Source organism: Caloenas nicobarica, chromosome 4 (genome assembly GCF_036013445.1).
Source record: "Caloenas nicobarica isolate bCalNic1 chromosome 4, bCalNic1.hap1, whole genome shotgun sequence".
NCBI classification, from domain to species: Eukaryota; Metazoa; Chordata; class Aves; order Columbiformes; family Columbidae; genus Caloenas; species Caloenas nicobarica.
Genome location: NC_088248.1, coordinates 21,018,115 through 21,040,435, shown reverse-complemented (window position 1 = coordinate 21,040,435; position 22,321 = coordinate 21,018,115). Strand labels below are relative to the sequence as shown.

Below are 22,321 nucleotides of genomic sequence, written 5' to 3'. Positions count from 1 at the left end.
AAATTCTGCAGATTGCCCCTTTCCACACTGAATTCGCTTCCGTCTCCGCGGGGAACTTGCATTTTGGGTTTTCAGCCGGATAGTTGCAGACGAACAGGCGCTTCCTGGAGTCATGCAGCCTTCTCTACCCTGGCAGCGGGGCGAGCCCTCTCCCCGCCCGAGGAGCCTCGGCCGAGCCCTCCTTAGGTGCCTGCTCCCCGCTGCCATCTCCCCAACTCTGCCTCGCTCCTCCTGATCTGGTCGCTCCCCCTCTCCTGCCGCATCTACCTGTCCTTATTTTCCGCCCTTGATCTCGCTTCATCCTCTCGCTGTCGCACCGCCCGAGGGAGCGAGTCTGCGGCCGTGCCTGCACCGGGGGAGGTCCGGGGGCAGAGGCGGGCTTATTCGGGTTTTTCGTGCCCCAACCCGCCCCTTGCCGCCGCGGCAGGCGTACGGGCGCCTCCGGAGCCCCAGCCGGGGGCAGTGGTCCCCGCTGCAGCGCCGGGGGAGGACTCTTCTCCTCCTCCACCCCAGGGCGGTGCTCCGGCACTTTAGTGGCGGCGGCAGGGCTGGGGGCGGCGCAGAGCGCCCCGCAGCAGCCGGGCCATGGCCGGGGAACCCCGAGAGCTGCCGGCCGCGGCAGCGCTGCTGCTGCTCGGCTGCCAGAGTGCGCCAGGCGTGGCGGAGCCCCCGCTGGAGCCTGATGTCTCTGCTGGCCTGGTTTCCACGAAGGGGCTGCGTGTCTCCCTCGGCCGCTCCGTCTCGCTAGACCCGGTGGCGGACCTGGTGCTGCGGGTGCGGCCGGGGGACAGGTGCGCCGCGGCGGTGCTGGGGAGCGGGCCGGGCCCGCAGCCCGCCGGCGCTCTGGATCCCCAGCGTTTCTCCTGCGCCTTCTCCCGCGGCAGGTCAGCTACACCCACTTCAGGGCCCGCAGCCCCGGCCGGTACCGCCTGCGCCTCCAACTACGCTACGACTCGCCCCGCCGGACTCTGGCCGTGCCATTCACGCTGGAGGTAGAGGTGCTTTTCCAGGAGCTGCGCCTGCTCAGCCGCAACCCCGTGGAGAAGCTGCGGGGGCTCAGCGCCCCCCTGGACGACAAGGTGTTGGGCTTCCCCGAGGGGGAGCCCGGCCGGTGCTGCTGCCTCACCCTGCTGCCCCCTGCCCGCCTACGGGCGGCTGCTGGGCGCCGAGGGGCGGTCCCTGCCCGCCGGCTACAGCGGAGGCTGCTCTGCCGTGCTGCAAGCGGCCATCCGCTACCGGCACACGACAGTCACCGCCTGCTCTGCCCGGGACGGCATCCCGGCACGGGTGTCCATGCTACCTGCGGCCAGCCGGGGGGAGCAGGAGTACTTCCAACACACCGCCCAAGCCCAGTTTCTTGGCGTTGCTCATGATGGAGGTGAACCAGTTTGCTCTCACTGCCCTTACCCTGGATACGTTGGCTGCTGAGGACCTGGAAACCACCCAAGACCTCCTAGTCTTCAATCTCACCTCCCCCTGGCCCACTGACCCACAGCAGCAAGGCTTCCTGCTCAGCACGGATGACCCCAGCAGCCCCCTTGTTGCCTTCTCACAGCAGGAGGTGAGGGAGCTGAAGATTGCCTACCAGCCACCTACCCCAGACTCAGACCAGGATCAGCTTTTCTAGGTGGAAATGGAAGTGCTGGACCCTGATGGTGCCTCCTCAGAGCCTTTTGCTTTCATGATCCTGATAAAACCTGTGAATACGCTGGCCCCTGTGGCTACTTTCAATTGTGTGGCTGGCCCACAGCTGATGCTCTTTGAGGCCCAGTCATGGCCCCTGTCTGGCAACTTGGAGATCAGTGATGAGGACAATCTGAAAGAGGTGAGGGTCTGGGTCACACGAGGCCTGTTATACAGGGAGCTCAAGGTCCTGGGTGTACTGCCCAACCACAAGTCCTTAACTGCTGCAGGGCTAGCAGCAGGACGGGTGATTTACCAGCATGATGGCAGTGAGCACAGCTACAGTGACAACATTGTTTTCTGCATGATAGATGGGCAGCACCAGGTTGAATTTCTGCACCCCCTCGCCATTGCTCCTGATGATGATCAGCCACCGCTGCTGAATACAGATCCCAGGCTGGTGCTGAGTGAGCACCAAACTGTCCAAATTTCACCTTTTGTCCTCAATGCTATGGACATTGATTCTGATGATGCCTCTACCGAATTTGTCCTGGCTGGGGACTCAGCAGTGTCGCTACTGGACTCCTCCCGCTTTGGTGAGCTGTTGCTGTGTCAGGCAGAGCAACCAGCATCTTACGACAGCAAAGAATGCAGATCAGAGTTGGAGCGTGACTCCTCTTCCTCCCCATGGCACTCTGTGGTGGATGAATGTGTGTAGGAGAGGGTGGTGAGTGAGTGGCTGCAGCAGGACATCCTTGATGGGAGGCTGTTCTTCAGGCACACGGGAGCTCACAGCACCAGCCCAGTGATGGGCCGCATTGTGTTTCAGCTGCAGGATGACCAAGACCCCCCCTAACCAGTCAGGGGAGCATGTGCTCACTGTTCAAGTCCAACCAGTTGACAACCTGCCACCTGCACCCAGGTGCTAGCCTGCAGATGACAGTGCAGGAGTACCAGCTGACTGTCTTGAAGAAGTGCTATTTACAATACACTGACCTGGATATGGATGACAGGGAGCTGAAGTACACTTTACTGACACCCCCCAACTGACACAGATGAGAACAACTCTGTGGTGACTGGGGACCTTGTGTTGGCTGACAGTCCTGAGATGGCCGTTATGCGCTTCACCCAGGCCCAGGTCAACCACCACAAGGGATCAACCCCCTGATCGGGAGCTGGGGATCGCACCACGGGTGGCTCAGTTCTCATTCCTTGAAGAGGACTCAGCTGGCAATTCCGTACAAGGTACCTTTACTCTCTTCCTTCAGCCAGTGGACAACCAGCCACCTCAGATCACCAATACTGGCTTCACAGTGCTTGAGGGAAACAGCTTCCTTCTCACCAGCAATCAGCTGGATGCCACAGATGAGGACACATCTACAGACCAGATTGTCTTCACTGTAACTCAAGTTCCAGAACATGGCCATCTGTGTTACCTGGAGGAGAGTCTGATGGTGCAAGGCGAATCTTTCCTGCTAGATGATATTGCTGGTGGGCACATCTCCTATGAGCACAGTGGTGGTGAGTTTGCCAGTGATTCTTATCAATTGCAGCTGAGTGATGGAGTCCATCATGTGCCAATCATGGTCAAGATTGCTGTGCAGCCTGAGGATGATGAAAACTCAAGCATCACTCTCCCTGGTGATCATAGGTGGGTGGGAGCAACCATTGATGTCCTGGAAAATGGTGCTACTGAAATTACCACATTGCTTTTCCAGGGTACAGATGAGATACAGATGACTTTGTGCTGACCTTCATTGTGCAGGATCCACCCAAGTTGGGTGACATCCTCATGGATGGAGTGCGATCAGAAAAGATTACTCAGCATGGCCTCATCAATGGAGTGGCAACCTATGCTCACACCAGTGGAGAGATTGCCTTGAAAAAGAGATATGACTCCTTCGGTCTCACCATTTCTGACCTCTCTAGTGAATGGGTGGTGAGAGGCAGCACAGTACCAAGGGTGCGTGTTGCTGTGACTATATTTGCCGGTGGACAGCATTGCATCTGAAGTGATGGTTGTGGCAGAGCCGCTCAGCGTCCTTGAGGGAGGGAAGAGTACTCTAACTCTGGGTCAGCTGGATGTAGGGGACATAGATACTCCCAGAGATGACATCTTGTGCATTGTGAGAGTTCAGTCCACTTCGGGATATTTGGAGAATGTCTCTCCAGCCCCAGGGTCCGAGAAGTCTAGAGCCGGTGCTGCTATTAGTGCTTTTTCCGTCAAAGGTGTTCATCTGGGTCATGTCAACTACATGCAGAGCATTCGCAAAGTGTGGAGCCCAGACGGGATAGATTGACTTTCCAGTGCTCTGATGGTGTTAACTTCTCACCTCACCAGTTGTTCCTCATTGTCATCATCCCTACCAACGATGAAAAGCTGGAGCCGTTTGTGTGTGAATTCATGGTGCTTGAAGGGATTGAGCCTGGTGATTGATACCCCAGTCCTCAATGGAGTCGATACAGACATGCCTCCAGATGAACTGCGTTTTGTTATTGCTGCTGCTCCTAGGCATGGGCAGATTGTGCAGCAGCTGTCTGCAGGCACTGTGTCTGTTCACAGTTTTACCCTGGAGGAGATCCAGGAGGCTTCCAGCATTGTGTATGAACATGATGACTCAGAGATGAAAGAAGATAGCTTCCAAATTCAGCTCACTGATGGGCACTACACAGTGGAGCAGAATGTACCGATTATGGTGATCCTGGTAGATGATGAGACTCCCAGGATGGCAATCAACAATGGTCTGGAAGTAGAGATTGGCAAGTCAAAGGTCATCTCTAGTCAAGCCCTTAAAGCCACAGACATCGATTCAGAGGACAAGACCCTTGTTTATGTTATCCATTTGGTGCCTGTGCAGGGTTTCTTACAGCACCTGAACAGAAAAGGAGAAGTGCTATGCAACATTACACAAGGCACAAACTTCACACAAGATGATTTAGACCAGGGTTTTATCTGCTATGTTCATACTGGCCTACATGGAGTGCGTGATCTGATTAAATTTGATATTACTGATGATATTAGTGCCTTGATAGACAGGTACTTCTATATTACCATTGGTAGCATTGATATAGTCTTCCCTGAGGTGATCAACAAGGGGGTAACTCTCAAAGAAGGTGGAAAGGTGGCACTCACAACTGATCTACTCAGCACAAGTGATTTCAACAGTCTTGATGAAAATTTGCGCTTCAGTGTCACCCAGTCCCCAGCCTGGGGCCATCTAGAGAACTCAGACAATCCTGAGGTACCTGTTATTTCCTTTACTCAAATCCAACTTGCTGGCAACAAGATTTACTACATTCACACTGCAAAGGACGAGGTGAAGATGGACAGTTTTGAGTTTTAAGTTACAGATGGGTGTAACCCAGTCTTCCGTACCTTCAGGGTCTCTATCATAGATGTGGACAATACAAAGCTAATTCTAACTATTGGTGACCTGGTTACTGAAGAAGGAGAGACCAGGCTGATCACCCCTTTTGAGCTGACTGTGTAAGACGGGGACACTCCTGACCATTTACTTCTTTTCACAGTCACTCAGATTCCTGTGCACGGCCAGATTTTTGTACAACAACAGCTACCCAGTCACCAGCTTCATCAAACAAGACTTGAATGACAATCTTACCAGCTATGGACATGACAGTACAGAAACCAAACAGTTTCTCCTTTTCTGTAACTGGTGGGACCCACACAAACTTTTATGTTTTCCCTGACACTAGCAAGGAGATTCATCAGCCCCAGATGATGAAGATTCAGATCACTTCACTGGACAACAGGGTGCCCCAGTTAGTGGTGAATAAGGGTGCCCCTACTCTGAGAAGACTTCAGCTGGGCACCTGGGCTTCCCAATCACTAGTAAGGCACTGAAGGCAGAGGATCGAGACAGTCCACATAAGCTGTTGAAATACAAAATAATTGGTGGGCCAGAGCATGGCTTCATCATTAACACTGACCTTGGAATTGAGACCATTAGAACATTTATGCAAGGTTGGTGCTGATGATTGTATTTGCTTATAAGCATTGGGCTCAATGAACTGTTATTTTGTGTTGTTATTTGAATCTGTGTTTCTGGGGATTTAGAAAGTAATGTCTTTCAAACTACGAAGTATATTAAAATGATCAGAGTTATAATACATGAATTTTAGAAATGAAGCTTCGTTTTACCTTTGGAGACAAAATAGAAAAGTTCTGTGTTATACGTGCACGCATTAATGTGTGTGTGCTAAGTGTAGATCTTACTGTGTACATAGCATGGTACTGCTCGTAAGAAGATAAAATCTGAAATGGTGCTTTGCAGATCCAGCACCAATTTCTTTTTGATGACTGAAGTACCCATTTGCCTGCCTGGAAATTAAATCCAGGCTCAAAAATCACTAGTCTTCAGCAAAAATTGTTCCGAAAGGCTTTTAACATTTCTGTGCATCACTGGATCTAGTATTTAAAAAAAAAAAGACAGGCACACCCAGTATAGCCTCAGTACTTTGGGTGACAATTTGTGTTTCTGTTCCACAGAGAACGCTGAGTATGTAAGGAGACCTCCTTTAGGTCAGCTCTACCAAACCTGTGCAGACAGGAGAGCCTCAGAGCATGGTGGGGCACAGTGACAGCAGCCAGACGCCCTGTAAGTGTCCCTGTGCTCTGGGTGATCTTAGGGAGTTTGTTGGGTTCAGGGCTGTCATTTGTCCATCCTGGATAGAACGGTACATTGAAACCTTTCACAAGGAAATTTCCAGCCTAGACTTTACCTGTCTCCAACGTACTTTGACTATCAGCAGTGGGGACAACAAAATTTTTATTAGCCACTGTAACAGGATTAGAGGTTTCCGTTATTTTTCTGTGCTCAGGTATGTTGCCTTTCTTTTGCAAGAGAAAGCAATCTGGGGAGAGAAAAAAACCTTTATCTCCATTTTATGTATTTATCTGTAGCTACCAGACAGATTGTAGCTTTAAGATTATGACAGCGCAATTTGCACTTCATCTGCCAAGCTACACTGTTGTGAAAATCATTTGCCATTCATTCAACAACATTTCATACATTTTCAGTTAACAAAAAGCACCCAAATCTGCTGTACCAGAACAAAAGCAACGGGTATCCCTAGGGAAGTAAGTCTTTTAGTAGATCAGAATTAGCTCTAGAACAGCTTAATGCTGATGAGAGTATAAAGAACATTTAGATTACATCCCAGACGTTTTTGTATCGAATGAAATTGTTGTTTATTTAACTAAAATAAAAGCAAAAGAAGATGACTTCTCTGAACTCTTCATATTGATGAAATGGGGTACAGGTTAATAGACCTGCAACTTTAGGGTAATAGAAATATCCTGATGGTTTTCCCCTCTTCTCTGGGAATATTGAAGCAAAGTTGTATTGACTTTTAGCGCTATTTGTGATTTGCTTGGTATGTACTCATATTCACTCCCAATGTACCTGCAAAAGTTTTGTGTGTTATGGAAGAGCTTAAAAAACTGATTAAAGTGAAACAGATTTTTTAGAAATCAGCAGCAACGTAATTCTTCCTAATGTGCTGAAACAAGAACGTGACTTTAGTATTGAAAAATAAACATTTAGAGTAAAACTATATCTCACTGTCTTTTTGCCATTTTTCTTTGAACTAGTAACTAAATTTGTGTTGCTGAGTATAGACCAGTGTAGGAATCCATGCTACATTATGTAAGTTTGGTTGCTGATATGCATTATCCACAAATTAGCCAGCTTATTAGTAAGTAATCAAATAGTAAAGGTAGAATGAACTGTGTCCAATACTCTGCAGATAAATGCTATGATGATTCATTTAGCATATTCTTTTTTTAGCTGATACTGGTGAAATGAAGATCAGCTACATCCTGAAGGACGGTTATAATGTGACATCTTGTATTTCTCCATTGAAGATATAGGTAAGCTTAAGATATTTAATTATACATATCTTTGAATTACATCATCTGGAAGATTGTTCAGATTGCATAAACAAGTCGTATATTATTTCTTTGTAAGTAAAATGTAAAAGTGACATGAACACATAGGAACACAAATCAGGATATTTTATTCATTTTAACATGCAGAGTGATGCAAAAAGATGGACCCAATTTCAAAGCAGCATGATTTCAAATTGGGTCCAGCTTTTTGCAACACCCTGTGTAATGTCACAATTAATGCAAACTGCAATGGCAAGCTATGGACTCTTTGTGGGAGATACTGTTGTCACGTTACTGTTTGTTCAGTGGCCTCTATGGAGAACTGTTGCCGGTGACAGTCAGTCCATTGTGGTTAGCTGGGCACGTTACAAAAATTCGTCTGTTCAATGTGGAGCGTTGGTGGGTTTGGAATCATGGCCAACTACTGAATCAAAAGAGAAAATGAATGCTAAGTTTTGTTAAATGAGAGTTCAGTTGATCTAGATCATGGCTGAGATTCTGGTGAAATGGTAAGACAGGCTGGTTAAGTCTATTTTGCTTTTATTTATACTGAAGCACATCCTTGTTTTGCATAGATTGTTATTGTTTCTGAGTCTTCAGTAGGCCAGTGATTATTTATATCAACTGATATATGTATTTTCCTTTTTTTTTCCGTAATTCTTTGATGATTCTTGTTTCGAAATATGTTCTGTTTGTGTATTTTTTTTCCTCCATAGGCTGCAGTATTTTTCCCCAATCATTAGCATGAATTAAGTTTACTGAGAATTCATCAAAATTTTACATAAGTTCCTTTTAATTAAAGGGAGACAGGAAGATCTGTAAAATAAATTTGCAATTCAGTTGAACAATGTCTGTGTAAGGATCTGCCTTCACAATAATCTCTGTAAACTGACTAGTTTGATGTAATCCCAAGTGCACAGAACATGTCAAAATAGCATTCTAACACAGCATTTGACGGAAGTAAGTATTTCCTGTCAGGCCTCAAAACAAGTCTGAAACACAATTAAAATATTTTGTCCAAAATTGGCAGACTCAAAGAAGTCTGCATTGATAGTATGAGGATGGTCACTGGAAAGCCATAGCTACCTTGAGTTTGCTGAGGCTTCCTATTCTAATGTTTGCAAACCAGAAAATGTATGTCTTGATCTCTTGAAAACCAGTTATTACTTTCTATTATATCTATAATTAGTCTGTTTCTGTTCTCGTAGTGGTATAAATAACCATAGTTTTCTGTCCACCATTTGCTATAAACCAATCCAGCCAGTGGTAAATATGTGCTTGAGAAATAAGCATTCTGTTATGAATTAAGAACTACCCACGCTTTGATTAGCTGAGACATTTTGATGAGCTGAGATGAACCTGTTCATTTTATGACTTGAAGATGAATGTGAGCAGCTTGGTTAGAACTTCCACTGTTTTCTTTATCTTATCTGTAGAGCAACACTTACTATTTTTGGGCACTGCACTGAGAGTATCAGCAAAACAATGAAATGTGATTTGTTTATTTTTCAGTTGTCCAAGAAGTAATTGAACATTTGGCACCAGTCATTTGGTATTGTCACTTTGCTCATATATGAAAGATTATGTACCTTAAGGGATGTTAAAAATATTTTCAATATTAGATGAACTGCACCTCTGGTTCATTGCGATCCTGTCAAGGACAAGCTTCTCATGTTTACAAATGAAGATAGAATAGTGGGCAGCTGGAAATGCACACAGTATTCATAGTTCGAAGGAAATTATTTCCTTTCTAGCTAAGGTTTGGGTAAGCAAATCATTTCAATGAGGTGTAGTTGCACCAGGCTACAGGGAGCTGGGAGACCTCTGTTTGGTAAGCAAAGAATGCACCAACCCATTCCCCATGGCTGGCACTTTGTATCCTTGACAGCTGGAAAGGTCTTTTCTTTTAGGAGCCAGTAGAGTAATCGGCAGACAAAGCTATGACAGACTGAAAATGGCTTTTGGTTTGTGCTTCCTCTGGTTATGCTGAAAGAAAAAGGTTCAACATTGGCCAGCTGAGGGGGATAGAAAAAATGAGCTAGATTTCGCAAGCCAATTATTTTCTAGCTCTTTTTGAAGTAGCTTGCAATCGATGCAATTAAAATCAAATGGGGCTATTCATTTACAAAAGACTGGAGATATATTCCTTGTCTATTTTTGCTTACCCTTCACTTAGCACACAGGAGAGATTTCTGTGAACAACTACCTGTGTTTCTTACAGATACCTTATTTTGCTGTCACTTGATGAATATACAAGTCTTTCACTGATTGTGGCATGACTAAGTGGGCTAATGTAATAATGATGAGAAACAATGGGGAAAAAGAAATGACATGGCTGAACAGATGGTAATTATTTTTCCTTATACACCCAGGGACACAAAGGGAGTCAGTTACTAGATGTTTTCATTAATAGCTCTTTCAGTCTCTGCTAAATGAAGTGATACTTTCAGCTAGATTACTCCATCATCTCTCTGTTCCAGTTATCACCAAACAGAATAAGAAAAGCTGTAGCAATAAGTGTGCATAGCTATGCTTGTAATGAAACGTACTGACTGAAGGGCTGTTGGATATTGATGTGACTGGCACTACAGGAAGACTACATGGATACAGGAAGGTGTGCTGAGCGAGTAACATCTGGAAATTCACTTGAAACTTGTTTGGTGTGGGCAAGAAGGTTGAAAAGTCAATACTGTCATTACTATTATAGCACAAGGAAACGCTTTTAAAAGGAATTTTATTTGGATTAGTCTTTTGATGGCTTTGGTGCTTAGAGATACATTAAACATATTCCCTCAGGGGCATTTACCTCCAAAGGGAATGCCTGAAAGGAGGCACAACTCTAATAGCTGTTGTATGACTGAGGAAAAAGTACCTGAAGGCCCAGCAGGAGGAGAGAATGTACACTGATTTAGTGGAGTTTGCAACTGTTTCAGCAACATTCAAGAAAGAGTCTGCTATTTTCTATTTTTTATGTTCTAGCTTGTAGAATCCTCCCAAAAGCCTTTAATTTTGCATCAGTACAAAGGAAACTCTGAGCAACGAAATGTGTGTACGTCTACCAAATGTGAGGAGAAAATACGTGCATTTTTCTCTGTCTTGTCACTTCCCTTGCATAAACACAATCAGGTTAGTCCAGTGCCTTTCCACCTGGTTTATGTTCAGTGATGTAACTCTCTTATTTACCTGTAGAGTTTGCCTTTTTTATTTTGTAGTTTTCCAGTACACTTAAGCTTTTGACACTCCTGTTGTTGCTGCCCTCTAGACTTTGTTTTCAATTAGTGCTGCCAAAAGAGTAATGAGAGCTTGCTGGTACTCAAAGCTATAATGTTTTGCTAATGTGAACTTTGTGGGACTAGCTCAGGCTTCTTTCAAACCTTGAGTGGAATGTGATTTTAAAACTTAGAATTCCCTTTGTGTAAATGAATCCTACTGAGAGGTACTAAAGTGTTTTTGCAATCCATGAAATATTAAAGAAAATCTTGTACCTATGTACTTCTAGCTACTCAAAAATAGCTCCATAGGAAGAAAAATATGTCATAGGATCTGAAGTATGAATTTGCTCTGTGCATTTTGCTTGAAGGGGTCCCAGGTCTGTGGGGTGAAAATCTGACCCCACTAAAATTAACAGGAGCTTTGCTATTAATTTTAGTTTGCTTGGGATTTCACTTAGAGGCCTTCTCACCTGTATTCAATTAATGCTACTGCAAAGAAATTGCATGAGAGAGGCGTGCTTGGGTGAAAACCCTGAGGAAAAGCTAGCAGTTCTCTGGTAGTATGTGATTTTTCCAGCTTTTTTCTTACCTTTTGCCTTTCAAAGACTTAGACTCTTCAGTCAGGGAGTTGACCCAGGGACTGATCCAAGCTTTCCTGAGGCTAATATAAGGAACCTCAGACTTTTATCTTTAAGCTTGTTAATGTTTTTCTAGGCAAGCAGTATGGCTCCTTGATTCTGGATGGTCTCTTAGTGTTTTAATTGAATCTGGTACCTAAGAAGATACAAGAATATAGGATTTTGTAATCTGTGAGCCACACACTTCTTGCAGATTCTAACACAGTATCATAAGTCATATGCTCGCTTATAACATCTAGGAACATTAAGATATCCAGTCACTTAAGAATAGGTATTCTTGTTAGTGCGTAATGTGCATGTGAAAAAATAATCTTTTGCCAGAATTAAATGGTGTTTTGTTATTTCCTTTGGTAACACAAACTGAAATATGGCAATTCCAGCAGATTGTTAGCAATCCTTGGCTTGAATTTGATCACTTAAACGGGCAGAATGTAGTTACTGGTCAAAATTAATATCCGATGACTGTATTTATCTAACACAACTGTCTACTCTTACATGTAAGTAATATCTCCTCTAATTTTACTAATGTTTTTACAAATCAACTTTGCAAGTCAGCGTACCATTCTCTTGCTAAAAATCGCTCCTTTTTAGTAGACAGGTTTTATGCATCTATCTCCACACACCCACAAATCTGAAAATAGTTTGTGACCTTGCAAAAGATGCTGCAGTGGTATAATTTCACCACTTTCAGACACAAAGGTGCCTCATTTAAGAAGCAAAGAATTTCCAACTGATTAGCCATCTCCAAGCAGCCTTTAAAAAAAACCCCAAAGCTATAGTTCTCCCAATGTAAGTTAAATAGAAGTGCTAAGGGTTTTACAAAAACTTTGTTAAAAAGTTTTAAAACATTAGTCAGCAAAGATGTATGAATTCTTATGCAGCAAAGCTTGCTGAATAAATTGCACTGCAGGAATCTTTTGAATTCAGTGGGAAAATGCTTTCCATTTTCACTGTGTGTTTGGTGTGCTCTAATTTGCTGTCACGCTTGACGGCACTGAGTGGTGCATTTTACCTGTGTTCACCTTAAGAATGAAAAGCCATTAGGGGTGGAGGCTTTATTTTGATACAATTTTTTGTAAAAGTATTATGGTTCTGCTGAAAGGAACCTCTGAGCATTTGTGGAGTTAAAACATTGAAGTGTTTCTGACATGGTTTTCATTCACCCCTTTATTTATTGCTGTTTCAAGATAGGAACTCTACAGTATTTTCAGGCTTCAGGTCATTACCCTGTTGTGGAACTTCAGCCAATGTCAAGTGGCTGGAGGATTCAGGAAACCTGAATCAGTCCTCATCCACTGGTCTTGCTATGGCTCTGCATGTGGCAATGATCTTTAAAACTGAGCAGGCATTTCACTAGGGAGTAAAAGGGAAGGCCTCTGAAGCATGAAAGAAACATGTCTTATGTTTCTGTGGTACCTCTTGGCACCTTTCCAAAATTTAGGCAGGCATCTATGGAGCCCGGTGGTCAGTCTTTCTACTTTCATTTATGGTTTGTTACTTCCTGTATTGATTTCCCTTGGCACGTTTATCACATTGCCCTTTCAAAAGCTTATAGTCTGTAAGGCACTTGTATTCTTATGATAGAAGATCATTGTTAAAAATCATGTTCTGTATATTGTTCTCGTGGTATTTTAGAGATTTGGCAAATTATTTGTATAGGTAACCAGACATGACAGCTTGCAAATGGATTGATAGCTGTTTGAAACAACTGATACTGTGAGGAATCTAAATTAGATCAGATGTATTAGGTAGGATTAGGATCAAAGCCCAGACGGACCATAAGTATACGCAAGGTGATGACTGGGTAAGGAAATATCTAAAGAAGAATTTATCATGTAAGTTTTGCTGGTTTATCAGTTCCAATAGCTTGCAGAATTCTTGAATGTATTTGTTATTGTGAAGCTTCGGTAGGATAGTCTTTAGTATATGGATAAACTGAAATCTGCACAATTTAGACTGTCTAATTAAATGAATTGGCTGATGTTCCTTCTTCGACAGTGGCAAGCAGTTTCTGTAATTAACCTGAACATGGAAATGAAGATGATTCCTTAGAATATAGTTTTTAATGTAACTAATACAAAAAAGAATGGTGGTAGAAGAACAAATTCCCACAGTACCATGACTTCTTTCAGGCCAAATACAGTCTGGAAAAGCAGAGACTTTATTATTAGATTTATCTACAAGGAACACCCATCCCTTTCTGCAGACAATGTGCTTCCTTCATAGTCTTGCATGTAATAAAAATCCAAGAACCATTGAGAGCAAAGTAGTGACAAGGAAGGTTCTCAATTCCTTTTTTTGATGAAGATTTTTTTCTGGCACAGAACTGGTTAGCCAAAACTTTACTTTCTGATCAAATTAATGTGAAAAATTACTGAAGAGCTCACTCTTAGCTTCCCTCAGTGTCATGTTCCTGGTTTTTAATTTTTTTTTAACTCCACTATTCTGATATTCCTTTGTTTCTGTCTATCTTTTTTTCTCTCTCTCCTTTCTCTTTTTTTTCTCTATTTCCAGACGAAGAGACTTTTGTGAAATAATAGCTAGCAAACTCCCATTTCCCATCTGTCTTGTATATATCTGTGTTGGACATAGGCCTGACTTCAGGGTAGTTTATTGTTGTTTGAGCTGCCCGATTATGTAAAGATTAATTTGTTCTTAAATTAAATTAGAAGTTAGACTTAACTCACAAGCAGAGTATTGAAGACTGTTATGTGGATGACCTCTAATCAATGTAGTTGTATCTCTGTAGTGATATAAAGTTGCTCTCACAAGCAACTGGACATTCCTTGGCTGGTGGTAAGGAGTATCTTTGTAGCACACATCCTTCTACGGTAGCTCTGTCTCAGTCCCTGTCCCATCTCTGCTTCTTGAACTCTTCACTTTTAAATTTTCCATCTTCTCCTAAAAGAGGAAATGTTTCTAAGTGGAATATGTTGGGGCTAGACTGCAGTTATCTACAACTGAGGCTGTTAGAATAACAGACAAAAATTAGACAAGCCTGTGATACAAAACTTATTTTATCATGATTATTCTCTTAATTGTACTGTTAAATGCAACTCCCTTCTACGAGCAAAACTGGTTATTTAGAAGTGCAGTGGTGATGGTTTGTTGCAAATACAAAGTTCTGTTTTGCCAGAACAAAAATTCTTGGGCTTCTTGTGAACTCCTGTACTTGAAAATGTTTACAGTCTCTGGAGCAGCAGTAAGTTTATTTGAGAGCTGCTTTTGCCATTTGATCTCTTCCATTGTGTTCATATATCAGAAAAACTCTAAGAATTTGGCCTAATTAATGGAAAACACATTCCCAGCCACGCAGGATAAACCATGTTCCTCTGTGCTAATACAGCAAATTGGAGCGTGGCTTTTGTGTTCCAGTGAGCTACACTGGTGTGGATGAATAGGATGTTATGGTGGCTTCCACTGGATAAATAGTTTTAGTATAGCGTCTCGTAGTGCAGCAAAGCATGTTATTGTTAGGCTCAAAGGACATATTTTTCTTGAGTTGGTGGCTTCCAGAAAGTGAAAGACTATATAAAGATATATAGTGTAAATAATGAGTTTTAACAGAAGGATACAATGCTTGATTTAGGTGGAGGATGACTGGGTCTGAGTAAAGATTACTAATTTATTATAAAGACAGGGCAAAGCAAAGCAACTGAGGCAAAGAACATGGGCAGAAACACTGGAGTCACAAACGGAGTCATGCTTTTTCCTGATCGAGAATATGGCTGCAAATTTTTATTTTTATTTATTTAATAAAATGCATGTAGTTTTTCTTATATTGAGAGTACACTGCAACTTTCCAGTCCTGCAGCAGGAGTGGGGAAGGATGGGCAAGAAAGGGCAAAGAAGGGCTACAACTTTCAGTCTCCTGATGCACGGGCTCGCCTCATGTTTCACTGAAGGCTCATCATTCTCAAATTACAAATCTCTTAGTCAACTTCCAGGTCTCTTGGAATTTGGGAGGATGAAAATATGAAATCCTCGTAATTGGATAAGATTTAAAAGCAGAAGACAAGGTAATTCAACCTGTGCCTGCCAACACTCCACAAGCTGCAATAATGAAAGTGCCTCCAACGAAATATGAACAACAGTGTGCCCGTTCCTTTGAAACCCTGTCCAATAACATCAAACAGGAAAAAAAGTCTTAAGTGTAAGCAGCTTTATGTAGATTCATTAAGGTCTCAAAATTTCTTGATGATAACTGAAATCAGGCATGAGTTGTAAAAGACCTATTAAATACTGATTTAAAAGCCATGTAAAAAGCTTTACTATGGCATGGTACCACTGTTTTGGATTTCTGCACTCAAAACCATGAGGTATACATTTTTGTTAGCTGATTTTTGCTCTTTTGATAGTGCTCTTTTCCAACACCTACAGTTTTTTTGCTATTTTCGACTTGCACATGCTTAAAAAGAGTGATACTATTCAGTAGCCATTTTTGACATGTATTCTGCACTTTGCATTTAGGTGGAGTTTTTTGTATGTTTGGGGGTTCTTTGTTTTGGTTTTCAAATGATTTTATAACTTTTTGTTTTAATTGTTCTTGAAAGTCAACTCTAAGGTCTTTTGAAATGCTGGCAGGACCTTAAAATGGAATTTATGTTATAATCAGTCTTAAAGTATTTCGGAGACTAGAGTGATGCATTTCTTTAGAAGGCCATTTCACCAATATTTGATATTTCTTTAAGCAGACTAAGAAAGATGACTTTTTCCTGAAAAAAGTGGTTTTTCTATGTTGATAGCCTATGCTGTCCTTTCAGCTATTGAGACAATGCAGGAGAGGAAAATCTACTTATCATGTCAAAAGTAAAGACAATATAAATCTTCTCATTTTGTGATTTGTGCATACAGTCTTAATTCTGTAGAAACAATCTCTAGAATTAAAATAATTTTTTTTAAAAAAAGTCAATTTCTTAATTTTTAGCCCAAAGTTATTGCTGATTATTTATGTATTTATTTATTTAAAGTTTCTTGGCAAATATTTGTGTGAGAACAAAATTTCCTTGAGTCTAGTCGCATAGCTGCCTACTGCTTGTCTGGGTAGCATGTTAGACTTGTGCATGCCAGCGAAGAAGGAAGATGAAAGAAGATTAGGGGTTAACGGCAGCTGGTTTAGCTGGTCTGCTCAGAACAGCCACTTCTTCCTTCTGAGGCAGAATGTTTACTTGTTACAAATACCAGACTGAGAGTATTCACTCATAAAACCAGTCTGTCATTTTCATACACAAACCCAAAACCCCACCAAACATAAAAAACCTGAGCAAACCCCTTTCTAGGTGCATCTATGGAAATGCGGGTGAAAATGAGATATCTGGGGCAGGGGAGAATGTTGTTTTGCTTTGTTGTGGTTGGTTGGTTTGTTTGTTTTAGTTTCTTGGAGCATGACTTCTGAAAAAAAGCTCCTTCAGCCATAGTACAAGATCAATTTTGTTCAAAATAAAGACAGAAAAACCGTTTCCTGACAAACTCTGCATTTCCTAATCCTGCTATCTGTCGCTTGCCCAAGCATTTTTGAAGATTCTTTGAGTGGTGGGAGGATGAGTGCCTTTTTGTGACTTTGCCACCCCATAATTTTTTATCTGAAGTTACAAGTTATTTTAGATTTCCTCGCTCTCATCTCACTTTTCAATTTTTCCAACATTTGGAACTGCTTCCCTTTCATACATATGTATATTTACTTTCTTTTTCTGAGCTGGTGGGTTTTGTTCTTCCTTCTCTGTTTCTCCAACTTTTCATTCCTTTGATTTCCTTTGCTGTTTATTGGCCTGAACTGCCTTCTATCTTTCCAATCCTTTCCCATAAATTTTTGCTATCCAGCAAATCAAAGTCAACTGCGAATATGCTTGCATCCACAGAGCAGCTGTTGTAAAGAAACATCACTTCGCTTGAAGGAATCGATAGGAACATGGCCAACCACCCAAGCTAAGACAAAGTCTGAGGTGGTGATCGGATGGACTTTTCACCAGAGCAAAAAGAAAAGAGTCCTGCCATTTGGGTTATTAATGTTCTATTCTTCACTAATTTTGAATTGCTGGATATATATTTATGCTGTCTGTTCTGCTTACAGAAAGGAAAATGCATGTTTCATAGGATGCAGGACCCATGTGCCAAACACATGACCAACTTCTACCTCCTTGTATTAATCTAGTCTTTTTTTCTCAAAATCTAACAATACTCGGCATGACATCAACACTTGCTCAGGGGTAATAAAACCAAGAAAGCAGTAACTAGGGTAATATTTTTAGGAGAACACTGAAAAAGGAGGGCTCTCCTTTATGAAACTTGTGAGTTTTGTGTGACATTTTATTTGACAAGAGGAAAAACAGTTTTGCCTTTGTTAGATTTATGAAGCTGCGGGTGTGAGACATCCCTTGAAGGCTTCCCAGTTTGGGCAGGAAAAAGATGGTGAACTGTGGAGAGAAAGAGTTAGGGACCTTATTAACTATAATATGTTGTTGGAGTACCTCCGTTTATCATAACTGTAGAACTGGCAACCATCTAATTTCATACTGTCCTGTTTTTAAGATACAGTTTGTTGTCATTTTCAGTGTTCTCTGTTTCTCTGAAAAATGCAAATATACAATACTTAACATGAGTGCTTAAATTTTCTGATAATTCTGATAATTGCCCCTGCATATATATTCTTCCTAAAAATTGCAAAATGGGAGGCTGCAAGATTTTACAGCTTTTGATGCGTGTGTAGGTGATATAAAGAATTTGTGTTTCATTTAAAAGATAGAGATATTTAAGTATATGTTTGAAACACACTAAAGAATAAAATTGTCCTGTTTGTTATTTTTATGGTACAAGTACTCAATCCTGAACATAAAGAACAGATTCCTTAGACTACGCTTTATTATCTCTTAAAAACTACAGGAAAATGTATTACCTTAAAAATGTAACCACTTCCTGCTCCAGCCTTTTCCCAGTTCTGAAATAAAGAATAGGTGGAGAAGTTGTGAGGCAGTAAACAAGTGTTGAACCTGGTGTTAGTATTGTGCACAGTACAAGTTCCTTGGCTGTCCTGATTTTCATGGACCATGAGCATCCCAAGGTTGGGAACCTACCGAATGAGATATCATTTGGAAAAGGGAAAAAATGGTCTAGGAGTATGAATGGGTGTTTTGCTCTTTGCATGTCAAAGGACAGGGCAAAATGATGTTTCAGACATTTCTCTTCTAGGATGCTGTGTTCTGTGATATTCTCAGTAATAGGAAGTTATATGATTCTACTTTAAGCCTACAGGGTGTTTGGGGTCTGGTTTTGGGATCTTTTTGTTTAATGCCGAGTTCACAAAAAGCCAGGTACTGAGTTAGGTTGAGTGTGATATACCTATCACTGAAAAGTGATGCGTGTCTTTAGCTCTCTTGCTGTCTGATCTTTCCTAGTGACGATGAAAGCGAAAGACATTTTCTAACGATTCATGGCAGCTGCTTTGTATCGTCAGCTCCAGCAGTCAGTTCTCAGATCCTGTGATACACGCTGTGCTGAGTTTGCCGATGCTGCAGTGGAACATACACAACACTCTTCTCCTCCCCAAGTGTTACCCAACAGTATGGTTTTTTGCATGTACTGTGTGCTAAGGATAACAGTTTAGGGGGTGTTTTACTTCAGTTTTTCAGCAACTTTCTGTTTTGAATAAATAGTCTGGGGATAGTTATACTGTAGATTATCCGTCCCAAAATGCTTCCCACTCTGGCAGTAGGAGCAGACGTTTCCAGAAGAAAATATAAGTAGAATTATGAATGTGTCTTTGCTAAACAGCCATATATATCACAGTATATTTACCTGCATATATGAGCATGTTTTTTATGTGAGGAGGAGGATGCTGTATTTGTTTTGTATGGAGGACTTTGCAGTGCAAGCAGATATCAGAGATGTTGGTACTATTGACTGGAAACAAGTGTGCAGGTGGTCCCATCACATCTGGGTTTCAGCTCTGTACAGATCTGTGTAGCAGTTCATCAGTAATTTCACACCTGAGAACTAGCTTTTGACTGCAATTGTTGACTAATAAGAAATCTGCTAGTTTATTATTAATGTATTGTGAAGTGAACCTTTTTTATGTTGTGGGCCTTTGGTTTGGTTTTGTTTTTAATTTAGCCTTAAGTAAGAGTTTCCCTTTGTTTCCAGTCCTTTGTTTCTGAGCTGATAAGTCTTTGTTAATTTGGAGCACCCTGTGTTAGGTTTTATTTTTAAAAGATGAAGAAGAAAAAAGGGAAAGAACCCACTGAAGTCTGTCAAGGGATGAAGTTTGTGAAAGATGTGTAGCAGAAATATAATGATCAAGCTGAAAAGCTGGACTTTGACGTACACTTTCTTAGAGCCTGAGGCAACTCCCATAGAAATGATGTCAGTATAAGCATTTTGAGTGTTAAAGCAAATGAGATTTATGTGGTGATTTTTCTTAGATGTCAACAGGGCACTAGTAGCAAATTAGATCCTTTAGTCCAAAAGTTTCAGTGCTTTTTATATCCGGGGCTGAATTAGTCAGTTGATCTCATGTTGTTACTCTTCTGTAATGGAAGTGCATAGTTAGAGAGTAAAATGTGATTTTTATTTTAAAAGAAAAACGTTAACTAACATAATTTTTGACCAGAAAAAAAAATGCTAACAGAATGCAACTTTCTATTTCATTACATTGTCTGATTCGGTAAGTAATTAAGTATCTGAAGTACTGTTTTTTGCAAATTTCTTTTCATTATGTGGAAAATCATCAAAATGGAGGACAGTGTCTTATTAGTTCTTGATGGGAGCAACTTTTTTCTCACCAGTTCTTGTCTATACCTTTTCAGTTATCTACTGGCAATGAAGACTTTCTGAAATCAGATGTTATAATCTTGTACTACAAAGCATACTGCATGCAGCATAAGGCCTAATTTTGCTAGAAAAACATAATTAATGAGCTGGAAGATTATGGCTTCAAGACTGGTTGTTATTTGATTACATTTGTTGAGTGGAAATGAGATTTACCAGATCACATACAAATTTTACAAAATACTTCTAAAGAATTAATTTTCCAAAACAGGAGAAAATTACAACCTGAATGTTTTTAACTTTGTACATTTTAAATAGCATTACATGCATAATATTTTTCTGTTTTCCTTCATGAAATACAAAATAACTACTGTTTTTATAAATTATTTTCCTGAAAGCAAAAAATAGAAGCTTAGTCACAATTTCCAAATATTTTTGCACAATCAATCAATGTCACGATATTATATCTTCCTTATGTGATACTACATGTTGCCTGCATTGACGAGGAGATGCTGAATTCAGCTCGTACTTCTGTTTGATGTTGATAGCCTCGAACTACCATTGTTAGAAAGCGTCAGTAACACGAGGCTACAACGTGACCCACCTAAAGCCTCCCGAAGAGTTATTTTCACAGCTTAGTGCCACTCCTGACAGAAATAATCTGTGCAAAAGTAATATTTGAGAGTTCGCAGGGAGCTCCATGAGGGGTGTGCTGAGACACAGGCTGTGGCCCTTGAACTGGCTTCCAGGCTCTTGGAAGACACGTGCCAGTCAACTCTGGCCGGTCTGGGAGACTGGACCATTGTGGGTCATCTGGTGCACCTCTGTCCCTCACATCTGCAGGTGAAAACACCGCTGGCTTTGTCCTCAGGCCGATGCAAATTGACTTAGGCAATCACCTTAGGGAGCCCTAGTTGTGTTTTGTGAACTATATGTAGTATTCGGGATACTTTTTCCGTGACGCAGGGGGGAAAATATTGGAGAGCCAGCCATTTCGACGGAACTGGGCTTGAATTTCACTGGAGAAGGGGAACTACGTCGTAGATGAGAACTCCAAATTTCTGGAGGTGACCGTCAGACATAGAGGGTATCTGCGATAAACCTCTTTTATCAGTAAGTAAATCTTCAATGTTCGAAGCTTCTTGCACCAGAAAAGGCAGCTGTTAAGGAGCTATTCCATAGTTGCTTGTTAATCTGTTTACACATAAATGCCAAATAATTAGAATAAAAACAATGGTATAGATTTTTATTGCTTAGACATGGCTCTATGTTTCATTTTCTACTGCTGCCATCCAGAAATCTAACTGAATGTATTTATTAGTAGGTGTAAGAACAAATAAATAAATCGAACTTTTACTGTTTACCCAGTGTCTTTTTCCTGAAGTCACTTGCCAGACAACAAAACAGAAATTGGGATGCTCTGTTTAATTTGGCAGGAGGATACATTTTGTAACATATTAACTTTAGCTATTAGTAAATAAGTTCTTAAAGTAGCTGGTCTCTACTTGTAGAGCCAAGTTGTGGAGAAGTTAGTTACAACTCCTCACTTTACAAGGGCAGCATTATGCTGGCCTTTGAACTATGAGAAAATCTGAATGCTACTAGAAATTCCTCAAGGGTCTTCTGCTGGCAGAGATGGCAGGTGTAGAGTACACTGAAGTTCTGAGTGTGCTATCATGGAATAGCAGAGAACCCAATCGTGACAGCTCTGCAAAGTAAATAGGAATCATAAAAATCTTTGCACCAGTGGAGTGACTCAAGCACTGAGCAGAAAAGGTCTTTTTCTGCCTGATTTAAAAACAAAAAAAAAAGTTTGAAGCTTTAGGTTTGGGGTTTTTTTTTTTAATCATTTAAACCCCATGCATGACAGTATTTGCTTTGTGCAACACAAATATATTGAGCTATTTTCTGAGTATTAATTAAATCAGGCATTTAAAACCTAAGAAGTTGTAGAATAGAAAAACTGTAGAAATATAGGAATGATTCAGGAATTAAGTAATTTAGCAAGGTTTTCATACTCCATAGCCTTCAGAAGCTCTTTGCTAGCCATCAGATTCTCTCACAAACACATAGGCCATTGACTTAATGATGAGGGATTAATCTTTCTCAACTGAGGAGGGAAAGTGCCTCTTAATTGCTGGTGTTGAACCTTAATAAAAAGATGCTCGTATATTCAAACT

The 22,321-nt window shown here is 41.5% G+C and overlaps 1 protein-coding gene across 1 annotated transcript in view; it reads left to right on the top strand.

Annotated features, from left to right (window-relative positions):
* Positions 1 to 585: 585 nt before the first annotated feature.
* The window catches only part of FREM3 (FRAS1 related extracellular matrix 3), a 28,495-nt gene continuing 6,759 nt past the window's right edge, over positions 586 to 22,321 (top strand). The window contains 18 exon segments of the mRNA XM_065633920.1: positions 586 to 871; positions 874 to 1,132; positions 1,134 to 1,331; positions 1,333 to 2,470; positions 2,472 to 2,536; positions 2,538 to 2,661; positions 2,663 to 2,775; positions 2,777 to 3,342; positions 3,345 to 3,607; positions 3,609 to 3,894; positions 3,897 to 4,039; positions 4,041 to 5,180; positions 5,182 to 5,270; positions 5,272 to 5,441; positions 5,444 to 5,605; positions 7,431 to 7,478; positions 7,481 to 7,513; positions 21,108 to 21,254. Coding sequence (XP_065489992.1) covers positions 586 to 871; positions 874 to 1,132; positions 1,134 to 1,331; positions 1,333 to 2,470; positions 2,472 to 2,536; positions 2,538 to 2,661; positions 2,663 to 2,775; positions 2,777 to 3,342; positions 3,345 to 3,607; positions 3,609 to 3,894; positions 3,897 to 4,039; positions 4,041 to 5,180; positions 5,182 to 5,270; positions 5,272 to 5,441; positions 5,444 to 5,605; positions 7,431 to 7,478; positions 7,481 to 7,513; positions 21,108 to 21,254 — 5,230 coding nt within the window.